We start from the raw sequence: 17051 nt of genomic DNA, 5'->3' as shown, positions 1-17051 counted from the left end.
TGTGACTGTGTGTATGCAAGACAAGTTTGAGCCAACATCCGTCGGAAAAAATCCTAGGATTTTGTTGTCGGAATGTCCGATCAATGTCCGACCGTGTGTACGGGGCATTACTGTTTAACAATAATGCTAATTTGCATAGCTAAAAAAATGTTATATACATTTCTAAGGATTTAGTACCTCGTTTTATTAAAGAAATACTTTATTGTGTTTTTATTATAGAATGACAAATGGGCAAAAATTTTTTAAATTTTGTTATTATGCATCAATACTACATATTTGTTATGCATTAATAATGCAACTGTATTTGACAATTACACTATTAGATGGTACTGCAGCTGAACTTTGCAGCCTGAAGGTGGCAGTGTACCTCTGCAGGTTGAAGGATTTCATGTTTTCATTACTGAAGCTAACAGGCAACACGTGCCAAAGCTGACGTAGTGATCATATTACTGGGAACCACTCTGACCGGCCAGCTGTTGGCTTTAAAAGGGGAGGATGTTTATTATTGTATTGTATCCCCGACATGGGGCATCATGGGGGGGGGGGGAGAAGGGGTTAAACTACCCTGGTAAAGGAAGCTGGGACTCCAACTGAAAAAAGACCCAGGGTCTTTCCATATATATATATATATATATATATATATATATATATAAAGCTGTATTCACTAAGCTATGGGGACTCTGATGTAAAGGGAGGGGCTATGATGGGGACACTGAAGTAACTGGGATTCTGATGTTAAGGGGCTCTGATATAAGGTGGAACTCTGATGGGGACTCTGGTGTTAAAGGGCTCTAATGGGGACCCTGATGTAAGGGGGGACACTGTTGGGGACACTGATGTAAGAGGGTACGCTGATAGAGACTCTGATGCAAGAGGAAGTGTGATGGGAACTTTGATTATGACTCTGATGCTAAGGAGCTCTGATGGGGACCCTAATGTAAGTGAGGAGTCATTTGGAGACATTGATGTAAGGGGGTACTCTGAAGGAAGTTCTGATGTAAGGGGATGTTATTGGAGACTCTAATGTAAAAGGAACTTTGACGGGGACTTTGATGGTGACTCTAATTTTAAGGGGCTCTGTTGGGTACACTGATGTGAGGGGGGACTCTGTTGGGGATACTGGTGTTAGTGGAACTTTGTAGGGGACTGTGATTTTAAAGGGTTCTAATGGGGACCCTGATCTAAGGGGGGACTCTGTTGGGGATACTGATGTAAGGGGCTACTCTGATGTAAGAGGAAGATTGATGGGGACTTTGATTATGACTCTGATGTTAAGAGGTTTCGATAGGGATTCTGATGTAAGGGGGGAGTGAAGAACACTCTGATGTAAGGGGACATTAATGGAGACTGTGATGTAAAAGGAACTTTGATGGGGACTTTGATCTTAATGGGCTCTGATGGGGACACTGATGTAAGGGGGAACTCCGTTGGGGACACTTATGTAAGGGGGAACTCTGTTGGGGACACTGGTGTAAGGGGGAACTCTGTTGGGGACACTGGTGTAAGGGGGAACTGTGTTGGGGACACTTGTGTAAATGGAACTCTGATGGGGACACTGATGTTAAAAGGCTCTATTCAGTGGTCTAATGGAGACTCTTTTGTTAGAGGAACTTTGATGGGAGCTTTGATTATGACTCTGATGTTAAGGGGACAATGATGTAGGAAGAAAAAAACTCTTGGAGACCCTTATGTAAGGGGGACTTCAATGGAGACTCTGATGTAAGGGGGACTTTGTTGGAGACAATAATGTAGGGAGAGAGAAATTCTTGGGGACCCTGATGCAAGGGGGACTTTTGATGGCGACTCTGATGTTAAGGGGCTCTTTTGGGGACAATGATATAGGGACCGGGAGAGAGAAACTTCTGGGGACCCTGATGTAAGGGGGACTTTTGATGGAGACTCTGATGTTAAGGGGCTCTGTTGGGGACAATGATGTAGGGAGAGAGAAACTCTTGGGGACCTTGATGTAAGGGGGACTTTTGATGGAGACTCTGATGTAAGGGGGGCTTTGTTGGGGACAGTGATGTAGAGAGTGAAACTCTTGGGGACCTTGATGTAAGGGGGACTTTAATGGAGACTCTGATGTAAAGGGGACTTTGTTGAGGATGAGGATGTAGGGAGAGAGAAACTCTTGGCAACCCTGATATAAGGGGAACTTTGTTGGGGACAATGATGTAGGGAGAGAAAAACTCTTGAGGACCCTGATGTAAGGGGGGCTTCGATGGAGACTGTGAAGTAAGGGGGACTTTTTTGGGAACGATGATGTAGGGAGAGAAACTCTTGAGGACCCTGATGTAAGGGGAGCTTCAATGGAGACTCTGATGTAAAGGGGACTTTGTTGGGGACAATGATGTAGGCAGAGAGAAACTCTTGGGGACCTTGATGTAAGGGGGACTTTGATGGAGACTCTGATGTAAAGGGGACTTTGTTGAGGATGAGAATGTAGGGAGAGAGAAACTCTTGGCGACCCTGATGGAAGGGGGACTTTGATGGAGACTGTGATGTAAGGGGGACTTTGTTGGGGACAATTATGTAGGCAGAGAGAAACTCTTGGGGACCTTGATGGAAGGGGGACTTCGATGGAGACTCTGATGTAAGGGGACTTTGTTGGGGACGATGATGTAGAGAGAGAAACTGAGGACCCTGATGTAAGGGGGCTTCGATGGAGACTCTGATGTAAGGGGGAATTTGTTGGGGATGATGATGTAGGGAGAGAGAAACTCTTGGGGACCTTGATGTAAGGGGGACTTCGATGGAGACTCTGATGTAAGGGGGACTTTGTTGGGGACAATGATGTAGGCGGAGAGAAACTTTTGGGGACCTTGATGTAAGGGAGGGACTTGATGATGGAGGTTCTAATATAAGGTGGATCTCTGATGGGAACTTTGATGTAAGGGGGGAACTTCCATGGGGAATTTTTTTCAGCCCACAAATATTTATAAAAGGGTAAAAAGGTCCTCGTACTGAAAAGTTTTGAGACCTCTGCACTAACCTACAAAGATAGTAGCCATTTGGCATTACAGCTATTATTTCTGTAATGAGAGCCAATGAGATCTTAAAATAACAGTTACATGGCTGAAAACAATAATTGGATGGCAAATAGTATATTGTTGTAGTTTAGTGAATTGAGTCTATAATATACTATTGCCGTATACTTTGCACAATGTCATCGACCCAATATGGCCATATTGGGTCATTGATGTCACCAGCATCCCTGCCCCTCTGTAACGTGTGGCTAAAGGGTGGGTAATTCTCTGGCCGCAGCTGATTGGGCCGGCAGCCTGCTATCATGTGACAGCTCCTCGTGGGTTTGGCCTGAACCTTTTTAAAACCTCTTTTAGGTTTTTTACTGTCTGGAACTTCACCTTCTCCGCTTGTTAATTGTCTGGGACAGTGGTGGAAAATTCGAAATTTAACAGGTGTCACCATAACAGGAAGGAAATTAATTAAATAATCCAATGGGGACACCTGTATGAGTGACAACTGTCGGGGGGGGGGACAGGCAATGGAGGGGCTTCTGACCTGTGAACTTTCTGTGCTCCATGAATTCACTCATGAATCTCGTGTCGGAGGCCAGAGCGTGTTGCAGGCGATCTGCGCTAACGTGGTACACGGCGTTAATGTGAAGCCTGCCTGGCAAGTCCGAAGAAATGGCATCTTTAGAGACTCCGCCGGCATCTGAAAAGGATAAACAACATAGAAATACTTAGAAAAGGAAGTCCGTTTTACTGGTAAAGACAATAGTATGCAGAAGAACAAAAAAAAAAAAAAAATGAATCTGATATTTTATCTGCCGTACAATTACACTACACAAAGTGTTTAAAACTGCCTATATAAAGATATTCCTATATCCATTACTGGGCTTGAGTTGAGTAGAACTAGGAGTACTTACAAAGGTGCTTTTGGATGTTTGTTCCCATGGGGGAGAAGAGAAATGCAGCTTGTGGTCCTTGGGAGCAGGGCAATAGGCCATGTAATTTTTTGGATGGGAAGGAAGAGAGCCTGTAGTCTTTAGGGCAGAGCAGTTCCTAGCACCAAGTGGCCCCGAGCTATGGGGCCCCAAAGTCAGTTCGGAAAATGTCATTCTCTGCTGCAGAAAAGTGCTTAACATTTTCTGAACCGATTTTTGGGGCCCTGTATCTCGGGGCCACTTAGTGCTAGGAACCCCAGCTTTGGATATATTGTGGTGCTAGTTCCACTGGCTTTGTACACCACATTTGGGGTTCCTAGCACTAAGTGGCCCTGAGATACGGGGCCCCAAAGTCGGTCAACTGTGTTCATCTGCAGCAATGTCATTTCGGGACCCTTTGGATCCAGAGACCCCAAATTTTGGCTGCAGCTAGGGGGCATCTAGGAACCCTTAACTACCGAGTTTCAAGTTCGGAAGAACTATGGCTGCAAATGGGCACAGTGAGGCTGCAAATGGGCACAGTGAGGCTGCAAATGGGCACAGTGAGGCTGCAAATGGGCATTGTTGACCCTCTTTTCCACTTACAGTAGCTGCGCATTTCTCACCCTAGGCTTATACTCGGGTCAATAAGTTTTTCCAGTTTTTTGTGGTAAAATTAGGTGCCGTGGCTTATATTCGGGTCGACTTATACTCGAGTATATACAGTAATTTTCAAAAAAGAAAATGTAAATAACTCCGTCTTCCTCTCTTAACCACTTCCCACCTGGCTTATAGCGGATTGACGTCCGGGAAATGGTTTCGTTATCCTGACTGGGCGTCATGTGACGTCCAGCAGGATAACATTTTGCTGCGCGCCCACGGGGGGGGGGGGGGGGGGGGCGCGCATCACGACGATCGGTGGAGCGGTGTGTCAGCCTGACACACCGCTACACCGATCTTGGTAAAGAGCCTCCGGCGGAGGCTCTTTACCACGTGATCAGCCGTGTCCAATCATGGCTGATTACCATGTCAATAGAAAGAGCCGTTAATCGGCTTTTCCTCACTCGCGTCTTTAGAAGAGAGCCGATCGGTGGTTCTCCTGACAGGGGGGGTCTGCGCTGATTGTTTATCAGTGCAGCCCCCCCTCAGATCACCAAACTGGACCACCAGGGATCGCCACTAGGAACACCAGGGAAGGGGCAAGATGTGGATGGCCAGGTATGTATCCGATGGCCATCCACATGTGCCCAATGTGCCCAATATGTGCCAATCAGTGCCCACAAATGGGCACTGATTGGCACCAGTATGTTTCAGTAAGAGCCCTTGCACACTGGGGCGGGGGGCGGCGTCGGCGGTAAAACGCCGCTATTATTAGCGGCGTTTTACCGTCGGTATGCGGCCGCTAGCGGGGCGGTTTTACCCCCCGCTAGCGGCCAAGAAAGGGTTAAATACCACCGCAAAGCGCCTCTGCAGAGCGCCTCTGCAGAGGCGCTTTGCCGGCGGTATAGCTGCGCCGTCCCATTGATTTCAATGGGCAGGAGCGGTAAAGGAGCGGTATACACACCGCTCCTTCACCGCTCCGAAGATGCTGCTGGCAGGACTTTTTTTACCGTCCTGCCAGCGCATCGCTCCAGTGTGCAAGCCCTCGGGGCTTTCACACTGGAATGAAAGCAGCGGCACTTTCGGGGCGGTTTGCAGGCGCTATTATTAGCGCAATAGCGCCTGCAAACCGCCCCAGTGTGCAAGGGCTCTTATGCTCAGCAATGCCACCAATAAATGTTATCAGTGCCACCAATCAGTGTCATCAATGCCACCTGTCATAGCCCATCGGTGCCACCTGTCAGTGCCCATCTGTGCCCATCAGAGCCCACCTATCAGTGCCACCTATCAGTGCCACTCATAAGTACCCATCAGTGCCACCCATATGTACCAATTAATGCCACCTACGAGTGCCCATCAGTGCCGCCTATTAGTGCCCATCGGTGCCACCTATGAGTGCCCATCAGTGCCGCATACCAGTGCCACCTATCAGTGCCCATCAGTGCCACCCATCAGTGCCTATCAGTGCCACCTATCAGTGCCCATCATCAGTGCCCATCAGTGCCACCTCATTGGTGCCACCTCATCGGTGCCCATCAGTGCCGCCGTATCAGTGGCCGTCAGTGCAGCCATATCAGTGCCCGTCATTGAAGAAGAAAACTTACTTATTTACAAAAAATGTTAACAGAAACAAAGAAAAACTTGTTCTTTTTCAAAATTGTTGGTCTTTTTTTATTTTGTTGCGCAAAAAACAAAAACCGCAGAGGTGATCAAATACCACCAAAAGAAAGCTCTATTTGTGGGAACAAAATGATAAAAAATTTAGTTTGGGTACAGTGTAGCATGACCGCGCAATTGTCATTCAAATTGCGACAGCGCTGAAAGCTGAAGTATTGAAGTGGTTAAAGGGGGCTTAGGGGTACCGCTATGATTAATTTTTTTGCACATTGCTATTTTGCATGTTCTAATCCTCTTTGACAAGAGAGCATCTTGGAAGATCGTTCTGAAATGATCGCTGGTTATGCGCATGCAGACAGCGATGGTGATGCCCATGTAGACGGTTGGATGTTCCTCCTCTGAGCGCGGTTCAGCTACAGGCAGGGAAAGACATCCTCTCTACCCTCCCCAGCTGGCCTTGTTATCCGGCTCCAGATGTTTTGGACGATAACATAAATCACGGTGGGGAGATTAATCAGAGAGATGACATAAGCCCCGCCAAGACATCCTATTACCCAGACACCTGTGGGGCACCATACAAGCTGCTCTGCTCAATCTATTTACTGGGAGAAATGAGAACACGGCGAGAGCGGATATTAGCAGAGAAAATCTCTCGTTCGTACCAGAAAAAAAACTCTTCAGTCATTGGCCTTATATTGAAAAGCTGCTCATTCTGACCAGAAAAAAAAAAAAAGGAAGCTTTGGTGCTTCTCATCGGCTTCCCTCCCGAGGCTGCTGTGAGCTGCACTGTGTATGATTTTCATCTACTATCACAGCGATTCCAGCAGACGTCTTTCCTGCTCTGTACACACAGTGGCGCCCCAAGAGTGACCAACCAGCAAACAGTATAATTACACACAGTGCCTTGAAAAAGTATTCATACCCCTTGACATCTTCCGCATTTTGTCATGTTACCACCAAAAACGTAAACGTATTTTATTGAGATTTTATGTGATCGACCAACACAAAGTGGCACATAATTGTGAAGTGGAAGGAAAATGATAAATGGTTTTCCAAATTTCTACAGGTAAATATGTGAAAAGTGTGTGTGTGTGTGTGTGGGGGGGCATTTGTATTCATCCCCCTTTACTCTGATACCCCTAACTAAAATCTAGTGGAACCAATTGCCTTCAGAAATCACCTAATTAGTAAATAAAGTCCCCCTGTGTGTAATTTATTCTCAGTATAAATACAGCTGTTCTGTGAAGCCCTCAGAGGTTTGTTAGAGAACCTTAGTGAACAAACAGCATCATGAAGGTCAAGGAACACACCAGACAGGTCAGGGATAAAGTTGTGGAGAAGTATAAAGCAGAGTTAGGTTATAAAAAAATCTCCCAAGCTTTGAACATCTCACGGAGCTCTGTTCAATCCATCATCGGAAAATGGAAAGAGTATGGCACAACTGCAAACCTACCAAGACATGGCCGTCCACCTAAACTGACCGGCCGGGCAAGGAGAGCATTCATCAGAGAAGAGCCAAGAGGTCCATGGTAACTCTGGAGGAGCTGCAGAGATCCACAGCTCAGGTGGGAGAATCTGTCCACAGGACAACTATTAGTCGTGTTCTCCACAAATCTGCCCTTTATGGAAGAGTGACAAGAAGAAAGACATTGGTGACAGAAAGCCATAAGAAGTCCTGTTTGCAGTTTACGAGAAGCCATGTGGGGGACACAGCAAACATGTGGAAGAAGGTGCTCTGGTCAGATGAGACCAAAATTGACCACGCTAAGCATGAGAGCACAGCGTGGTCAGTTTTCTAGCTGTGCTGGGAAATTCAGCCTGCTCTCCTCCAACGATCAGACTTGTCCAAATGTTTTGCCTTTCATTTCTATTTTAACCACTTTACAATCACCTGCCTGCATTATACTGCTACATACTTTTGCTAATAGGTGCCCCTCATCCCATCTCAGAAAGTTGGGAAGTATTGTATATGTTAGGTTGTACTGTTACTTTATTACATTTTTTAGAAGCAACCTCTCTGGCAGAACCCCCCCCCTTGTTGCTCGCCCCCCCCCTTCTTTTTCTGACCTGCCGGATTGCATGCTGGGATAAAGGTCTAGTATGAATTTTAAGGGGGACTTTTTTTTTTTTTGGCGTGGGGTTCCCCTTAAAGTTCATACAAGACCCACTGGGCCTGGTATGGACTGGGGGGGGGGGGGGGGGGGCATGCCATTTTTTGTCTTTTTTATACTGCCAGCTGGCTATTGCAATCGCGAGTCAATTTGAATCGGGTTTTAAAAAATAAAAGACTGGAATTGATACATGTCCCCCAGGGCAGTACCTGGGCCCCCCATTCATGGCCAATAACGTATAGCATATAAGCCTTCAAATTGGGGACCTTTGATTTTTTTATGTTCGCGTCCCATAGACTTCAATGGAGTTTGCGGCTCGGGGGCCAAACTTTTTCCCCGATCGGGTTTTCTGATGCAAACCGAACCGGGGGGGGGGGGGGTGTTTGGCCCAACTCTATCTAAAATCATTTATTACACCAGTGCAGGACTGGAGAATCATGGGAGATTCCCACAGCCCAGTCCCCATGCTCTGGCTAATCAGTGCATTCCATAGAACGCTTGTGGTTACGCTAAATACAACAAGGCCGATAGAAACCGCTTAATGTGTTCTTGTAAGCACCGCAGTATATGTCAGAGCTATTACAAAATAATTATATAACGGAGGTGTAATTTTTATGTATGTCAGGGCTGTGGCGAGGAGTAAGTACATCTGAAACGAATAAATAATGTTCTCTCTAACGCCGGGGGGGGGGGGAAAGATGTCAGAGCGATCGAAATGAATAACAATAAGTATGTCTGACTCCTGCAAGTACGGTGTAAATGGTTCTGTCTCTATGTATAAAAGGCAGTGGCGGCTGGTGCTCAAAATTTTTTTGGGGGGGGCGCAAACAAACTGAAAAATTCTGAAAAAAAAAAAAACAGTTGCAGCCTCACTGTGCCCATCAAACGCTGTCACTGTACCAAACGCAGCCACTGTGCCACCAAACGCTGCCACTGTGCCATCAAACGCTGCCACTGTGCCCATAAAACGCTGCCACTGTGCCATCAAACGCAGCCACTGTACCAAACGCTGCCACTGTGCCCATCAAACGCTGCCACTGTGCCCATAAAACGCTGTCACTGTGCCATCAAACGCATCCACTGTACCAAACGCTGCCACTGTGCCCATCAAACGCTGCCACTGTGCCCATAAAACGCTGTCACTGTGCCATCAAACGCATCCACTGTACCAAACGCTGCCACTGTGCCCATCAAACGCTGCCACTGTGCCCATCAAACGCTGCCACTGTGCCCATAAAACGCTGTCACTGTGCCATCAAACGCATCCACTGTACCAAACGCTGCCACTGTGCCCATCAAACGCTGCCACTGTGCCCATAAAACGCTGTCACTGTGCCATCAAACGCATCCACTGTACCAAACGCTGCCACTGTGCCCATCAAACGCTGCCACTGTGCCCATCAAACGCTGCCACTGTGCCCATAAAACGCTGTCACTGTGCCATCAAACGCATCCACTGTACCAAACGCTGCCACTGTGCCCATCAAACACAGCCACTGTGCCCATCAAACGCAGCCACTTTGCCCATCAAACGCAGCCACTTTGCCCATCAAATGACGCCACTGTGCCCATCAAACGCAGCCACTGTGCCCATCAAACGCAGCCACTGTGCCATCAAACACAGCCACTTTGCCCATCAAACGCTACCACTGTGCCCATTAAACGCTGCCACTGTGCCCACCAAAGGCTGCCACTGTGCCCCAAATGTTGCCACTGTGCCCCAAAAGCTGCCACTGTGCCCCAAATGTTGCCACTGTGCCCCAAGTGCTGCCACTGTGCCCCCTGCCCGCACATACTTTGTCTCGGGTGGACAGCGGGTGATGGCGGCAGGCGGAGCGCGGTGAAGCTGTCCTCCATTTCTACCCCCACCCCAATGTCTTCTCTCGCCCGCTCCTCCTCTGCTATGATTGGATGCCTGATAAGCGTCCAATCAAAGCGCCTATCATTTCAGCCAATCAGATGACAGGTAACACAGACCCGGCAACCTGATTGGCTGCGAGGCGGTTCAATGTTAGCAAAGCGAATTCCTTTCGCTTTGCTAACATACAGCTGAGTGAGAAGCGAACGCACAGCGTTGCGCCCGCTTCTCACATTTTTGGGCGCCTATTAGAGCCTACGGCTCTAATCAGGTGCTTCCAAAAAACACCCCCGCCGGTGTAATTCAGATGCCCGGCGCCCAAAAATGGGCCGGGCACCTGAATAGGGGGTGTCAGAAGCGACCATAGATAGATTCATGCATCGCATGAATCTATCTATGGTGATTAAAGTGGTGCAGGAGGGGGGGGGGGCGCTCCTGCGCCCTTTATGGACGCACCGCCACTGATAAAAGGGCTCTGGGAAACATACCAGCTCTATGTTGTAAAAATATGAATTACATAGTATAACAATGTAATAATAATGTAACAAGGATAACAGTATTAGAAAAAAAAAAAATCATATATTTTTATATATAATTATATAGTATACATACATATTATATATATATATATATATATTATTGTTTAATTATTTTTAACTATTTTTTTATTACAGATCTGTGTTAACGCAATAATAACATTGATATAAAAAAATAATAATAAAATAAAGAAAAATATATAACAAAATAATCTAACATGGTTTATAATATTTCTATCATATAAAGTTATTTATTTATATTATTCAATAAAACAGCTGACAGCTGAATGTAAACAAAAGGGTGATCAATGGCTATATTTGGTCGATAATTTTAGGCAACACCCCGGCCCTTTGTTTACATTAACTTGTCAGCTGGGAATTTGTCATTGTCAGATCGTCTCGGCATTTGGTGTGTTTTTTTTCTTTCCTTGCTTCTTTTATTTATTTTTTGTAAAATATTTATTGAATTTTCTGCATATAAAAACAGAAACAGTCGAAAATGTGCAAGTATTTTATGTACAACGCTATAAAAGAGCAAGAAGAACAGTGAAACACATACTTTTTTTTTTTTTTTTTTTTTTAATGTGAGATTCCAGTAACCCCCTTCTCTCAGACCCCCACAACCACCAAGCCAAGGTTATGGGTAAGAGGCCCTTGCCATCTTCAACATTGGGACATAGTGCTTTGACATGGGGCAAGGTACCCTCGCCAGGCATGTGGCCTGATATGGTGCAGGGAGTGGGGGTATCACACACACATTTGCCCCCCCCCCCCCCCCCTTCCTGGTGAGCTACGATACATGCTCAGAAGAGGGTTTGGTATGGATTCTGGGGGTACTCACAATATTTTAGGAAGGGTTTGATATACATTTTCAGGGGGAACCTTATGCCTTTTTTTGGTATTTTTTAGCAGTTTTTGCTGTAGAATGTACTTCAGCAAATGTGACTTCTTTACTCACGTTCTTCACAGTGTATTTCCGTCATGAGGAATGACATACATTAAATGTTGCAGAGATTCATCTTATAATTGGAGGTCGACCGATATATCGGCTGATATTTGGCTTTTTTTAGTTAATCGGCATCGGCCGATTGTGCTGATAAAAAAAGCCGATTCAGCCGGACTTGCAAATGACTTCTGTAATAGAAGTCAATTGCAAGTTGTCTGAAGTTTTCTTCTCTCCTCCTCTGGGCAGCCAAGTCTGATAAGAAGATACATTTGTATCTCTTTCAGGTTCTTTTATCAATAGACTGAATTCCTGGAGAAGTTTTCAGTTTAACCATTTAAAGACTAAATCTTTTCTGACACTTGTTGCTTACAAGTAAAAATCCTGTATTTTCTGCTATAAAATCACTTAGAACCCCCAAACATTATATATATATATTTTTTTTAGCAGAGACCCTAGGGAATAAAATAGCGGTTGTTGCAATATTTTATGTCACACGGTATTTGCGCAGCGGTCTTTCAAACGCAATTTTTTAAAAAAAAATATACTAATGAAATTTTTTTAAAAAAGCAGTAAAGTTAGCCCATTTTTTTTCGTCCAAAAGTTTTGATTACCTGTTTTTGTGTATTTAATATTTAAGATATAGTTATTTTTTTTTAATCTAAATTCTACATACAAGTGAACTGATTGGAGGTTTGTTTTGTTTAATAAATGTTTAAATATAAAAAAATTTCTGTATCACTTAAGGCTGCTTTCACGCTGGAGCGGGCATGCGTTGACGGTAAAATGCTGTTAATTTTAGCGGCGCTTTACCGTCATTTTAGCGGCGCTATTCGGCTGCTAGCTGGGCGCTTATAACCCAGCTAGCGGCCGAAGAAGGGGTTAAATGCGCCCCTGAAGCGCTGCTGCCGAAACGCTTTGCAGGCGCTTCGGCAGCGGTGCGCATTCATTTCAATGGGCAGGAGTGGTGGAGGAGCGGTATACACCGCTCCAAAGATGCCGCTTGCAGGACTTTTTTCTAACATCCTGCCAGCGCATCGCCTCAGTGTGAAAGCACTCGAGCTTTCACGCAGACTGCAGGGGAGCCGTTTTACAGGCGCTGTTTTTAGCCCAAAAGCGCCTGAAAAACGCCCCAGTGTGAAAGGGGTCTAACTGTTAGATTTTATGAGATGAAGGGAAAAAAAAAAATCGGCCTAATATATCGGCCCTAAAAAATCAGCATCATATATCGCCCATCGGCCACCGCGATTTCTAAATATCGGCTTTGGCATCGGCCAGAGAAAAACCCATATCGGTCGACCTCTACTTATAATAATAATAGACAATGTGGGACGGTGATGAGAACATTATATTGCATGATCTGTACGCTTTTTTAGGCAACACAACTGCTCATGGTACAATAGAAACCAGTGAATTAAACATAACAGATTGCAGCACTGACCCTCATCCTGGGTGGAGCTCGGGCTGGAGTTGTTGCTCAGGTCGGTGGGCAGATCTTCACTGGGCATGCGGTCCAAGGTAGGCATGGAGTCCAGCAATCCCGTCCCGGCCATCTCTGAGAGGGGGGTCACCGTCTGGCTTGAGGAACCGTCCAGCTGAGAATCCGACAAGGCGTCCGACTGTCCGGTCAAATCCTCTGCTGGCTGAAAGTAAGCACCGTCACTGGGTGGAAAAAACTGCCACCGACCACATATCGTCACTAATGATTAAAGGCAATGTGTAGCAGTTTTGTGCATCTTTTCTTTATTTGATACAGTCAAAAATAAAAAGAATATACATTTCTTACAGAGTATGTTTTTTTTTTTTTGCCTGAATATTATGCATTATCCTTTTTAGCCAGCAGATGGAGCTTTCACCTACTTTCCCATGGTTTCCAGGCTTCCCTTTGCCCCTGTTGTAAAATACCACTTGTGGGATCTGGGGGGCTTCCAGATTCTGATAAGCCCGCAGACCCCCACAACCGCCAGCCAGGGTTGTTGTGGGGATGAGGCACTCAAGATGGGTGCTTTGGGGTGGGGGGGCCACTTGCCCCAGAAGCACCCCCCCCCATGTTGAGGGCATGTGGCCTGGTATAATTCAGAAGGGGGGGGGACGCTCGCTTGTCCCCCCTCTTTGCTGACCTGCCAGGCTGCATGGTGGGATAAGGGTCTGGTATGGATTTTTTTTGGGGGGGGGGGGTTTATTTTGGCGTGGAGTTCCCCTTAGAATCCATACCAGACCCGAAGGGCCTGGTATGGACTGGGGAGACCCCACAACGTTTCCTTTGGGAATTTTCTATTGCCGGCATTGTTTTGTTTAAATTTCAGCTGTCGTTGTTAAGGATGCGGCGACTGGTTCTTCACACAGAATTTGAATCAGTTGCTCATTTTTCTACCAATACGAATTCAAATTGTTCTTAAAATTTGGAATTAGTTAGAAAATGGATAAACAAAACAAATTTTAACGAATTTCAATGAAATTCATTGCTATTGCATTCGGAGATTCAGATTCATACGAATCTCCGAATAACCAAAAATTTGTCCGAATTTAAATTTGGACCACAACGAATTGCACACGTCTACTTTTACCCAGCAGATGGAGTTCTGGGCTTCTTTCACGTAGTTTCCCAGCTTTTCTTTGCCCCTTTGTTGTAAAGAGCCAGTTGTTGGTAGAATCCAACAGTTCAAGAAAAAAAAGTGACACACGCACACAGGATAGAGTTAGAGAAGAGACTCCTCCCTTTTTGGACAGCTCTATCTAAGGTTTCAATCAGAGAAAGCCTGCCTGAAAGGGGATCTCATCAGTCTTCTACTGCTCCTTTTGTCCAATCACAGGTGAGCTTGGCTGTTCAAATGGACTATATTGCTCAGCTAAAAAAAAGAGTAGAAGGCTATATATAGATACCTCACCAAACAAAGATTTTAGAAAAAAAGGAGCAAATTGATGGACTTTAACGGTATCAGAAAGAGACGCAGCAACCAAAATTATATAAAAAAATTATTTATTGCAAAATTTGTTAAAATAACATAGATAAATCTGTTAAGAGCAAAAGCTCATGCATAAATATAAGCCGTTGGCCAAGCTATGTTGGCTTGCACTGCTCTGTCAAGAGGTCAACGCGTTTCGCAATCTGCTTCCTCAGGACCGTTATATCTTAACAGACAACAGTAGGCCTATCCAAAAGAAACACAACAAAATGAATTAAATCCAAACATACAAGGTGAACAGCATTGCATGTATAACATAATGTTCAAGGATTGAGAGGCTTGAGATTATGTTATACATGCAATGCTGTTGACCTTGTACGTTTGGATTTAATTCATTTTGTTGTGTTTCTTTTGGATAGGCCTACTGTTGTCTGTTAAGATATAGATGTCCTGAGGAAGCAGACTGCGAAACCCGTCAACCTCTTGACAGAACAGTATAAGCCAACATAGCTTGGCCAACGGCCTATATTTATGCATGAGCTTGTTATTTTAACAAATTTTGTAATAAATAATTTTGTTTGCTGCGTCTCTTTCTGATACCGTTAAAGTCCGCAAAATGGCTCCTTTTTTAAATTGCTCTGCTAGTAGCATGCATGCAGGTCACAGGAAGTGTGGACCTGGCTGTAAAGACTGGCAGCAGTACCTGGATCATAAGATTGGCTGTAAAAATGAAATCCCAGGAGTTTGGCTTTACAGCTGGTTACAAGGTCACTTGCTGGTCAGTTACTCTGGTCCAGCTTAAAAAATGGTGGAGCAACAGAATTCCTTCACAGTCAATGTATCTACTAGCAAGGAAAGGGACTTACCGTTAGCATACTATCACTGCTGGCAAGAGAGGTAAAGGAGCCAGTGGCCAGCAAAGAAGGGCTGGTGCCAAGTTTGATGTCGCCCCTGGAGGAGGTGTCACTCAGATCAGGGCCTTCAGGAAAATCCTCACTTCCCCTACAAATGAAAAAATCTATTTAGTTGGAAGTCATCATAAAACTATGGGGGGGGGGGGAAACAGGTCATAGGACATGCAAAACCTGGCTGTACCAGCTGGCAGCAGTGCCTGGATCACAAGACTGGTATGTACCATCAGAAACAGTTATCTGTGGTCCAAACTGCTTGTGCCTATGGAGAGGGGATTGCATCCCGATGCAGGCCTCCCCATGGCCAGTTGACCAACTATCCTCCCAAGAAAGCCCAGATAGATAATGCTTGTCATGGTTGTTTCGGGCCTACAGACACTCAAACCTTCTCCAATCCAGTTGTAAAAGGTAGGCTTTGGCAAATGTTCTATAGCACCACAATGGTCATGGATTTGATGGTCAGAAAACACCTTCTCTAACTGACTGCGTTTATTTCAACATCTAATTGAGCAAAGGTCATCAAAAGTAGGAGAAAGAAATGGAAACCCTTCCAAAGCCAGGAGCACCCATGCAGAAGGACCTGTAAGGTAAACCGGATTCCTAGTATCAGAAGGCCAATGCGAACTTGTGCACGTGCTCATGCGCATTGGACACATGCTAATTTTTCCAAGCGAATGGGCAACGTAAGGCATACTGTGCCAGTTCGTTGCGCACATATACAGTATCTCACAAAAGTGAGTACACCCCTCCCATTTTTGTAAATATTTTCTTCTATCTTTTCATGTGACAACACTGAAGAAATGACACTTTGCTACAATGTAAAGTAGTGAGTGTACAGCTTGTATAACAGTGTAAATTTGCTGTCCCCTCAAAATAACTCAACACACAGCCATTAATGTCTAAACCGCTGGCAACAAAAAGGGGGGTTTAAGTGCCCAGTAAGCAAGTGGTTAAAAGGGGAGTTCCACCCAAAAAAGGAATATCAACTTTAAGTGATGGTGACCCCCTGACATGCCACATTTGGGGGGAGGAGCGGGCACCCAGCTCCCACTTCCTCCTCTGGCTCCGTGGCGCCGGAAAGGAAGTTCACCTCTCCCCCCTCCCTCCCTGCAATCTTCTGGGACACGCCACAGGTCCCAGAAGAATTCCCGGCTATTCACAGTGCGCATGCGCAGTGCGCGCCTGGTTGTGAAGCCACAGCCGGGCGCCCACAGTTAGAATGCCGGCGCTGTGGAGAGGAGCGGGGCTTCATGCGTCCGCATCTCTGGACCGTGGGACAGGTGAGTTTCCGATTATTAAAGGTCAGCAGCTACTCTTTTTGTAGCTGCTGACTTTTAAATGGGTGGAACTCCGCTTTAAGCATTCACACGGTCCTTGACCGTCAGCTCCATCTAGGGGCCATCTCTGAAATACCCCAATGAAGGAAATACCGTATTATGGCCACTAGATGGAGCTGACATTCAAAAGGGAATAAACACGTTAGACACATTACAGCAATTCTTTGTACAATTCAATTTTTTTTTTTTGTAAATAGCTCCATAAATATTTGCTTTTTTCAAAATGAAGGAAAAAAAAGGTTGGAATTGGGCTTTATGGCTGAAAGCTGACGTCTTCTATGTTGATCTGGTTTATGCTCTTTGCCCTCTGCTTTAGGAAAGCTTGCTCACGGACTGACGACAA

The 17051-nt window shown here is 45.5% G+C and overlaps 1 protein-coding gene across 3 annotated transcripts in view; it reads right to left on the bottom strand.

Moving 5' to 3' along the window:
* GRAMD1A (GRAM domain containing 1A) overlaps nucleotides 1-17051 on the bottom strand; it is a 136509-nt gene that overhangs the window by 27915 nt on the left and 91543 nt on the right. For 2 of the 3 annotated variants that reach the window (XM_073601662.1, XM_073601660.1), the window contains exons 9-11: nucleotides 15327-15462; nucleotides 12996-13230; nucleotides 3523-3678 (exon numbers count right to left, since the gene is read on the bottom strand). In XM_073601662.1, the coding sequence (XP_073457763.1) occupies nucleotides 3523-3678; nucleotides 12996-13230; nucleotides 15327-15462 (527 nt within the window). The remainder of the gene's footprint in view (nucleotides 1-3522; nucleotides 3679-12995; nucleotides 13231-15326; nucleotides 15463-17051) is intronic. The other variant, XM_073601661.1, reaches the window with a different exon arrangement.

This window comes from Aquarana catesbeiana, linkage group LG10 (assembly GCF_042186555.1).
Source record: "Aquarana catesbeiana isolate 2022-GZ linkage group LG10, ASM4218655v1, whole genome shotgun sequence".
Taxonomy (NCBI): domain Eukaryota; kingdom Metazoa; phylum Chordata; class Amphibia; order Anura; family Ranidae; genus Aquarana; species Aquarana catesbeiana.
Note: the sequence above shows the minus strand (reverse complement) of the source record. Positions and strands in the feature narration are given on the sequence as shown.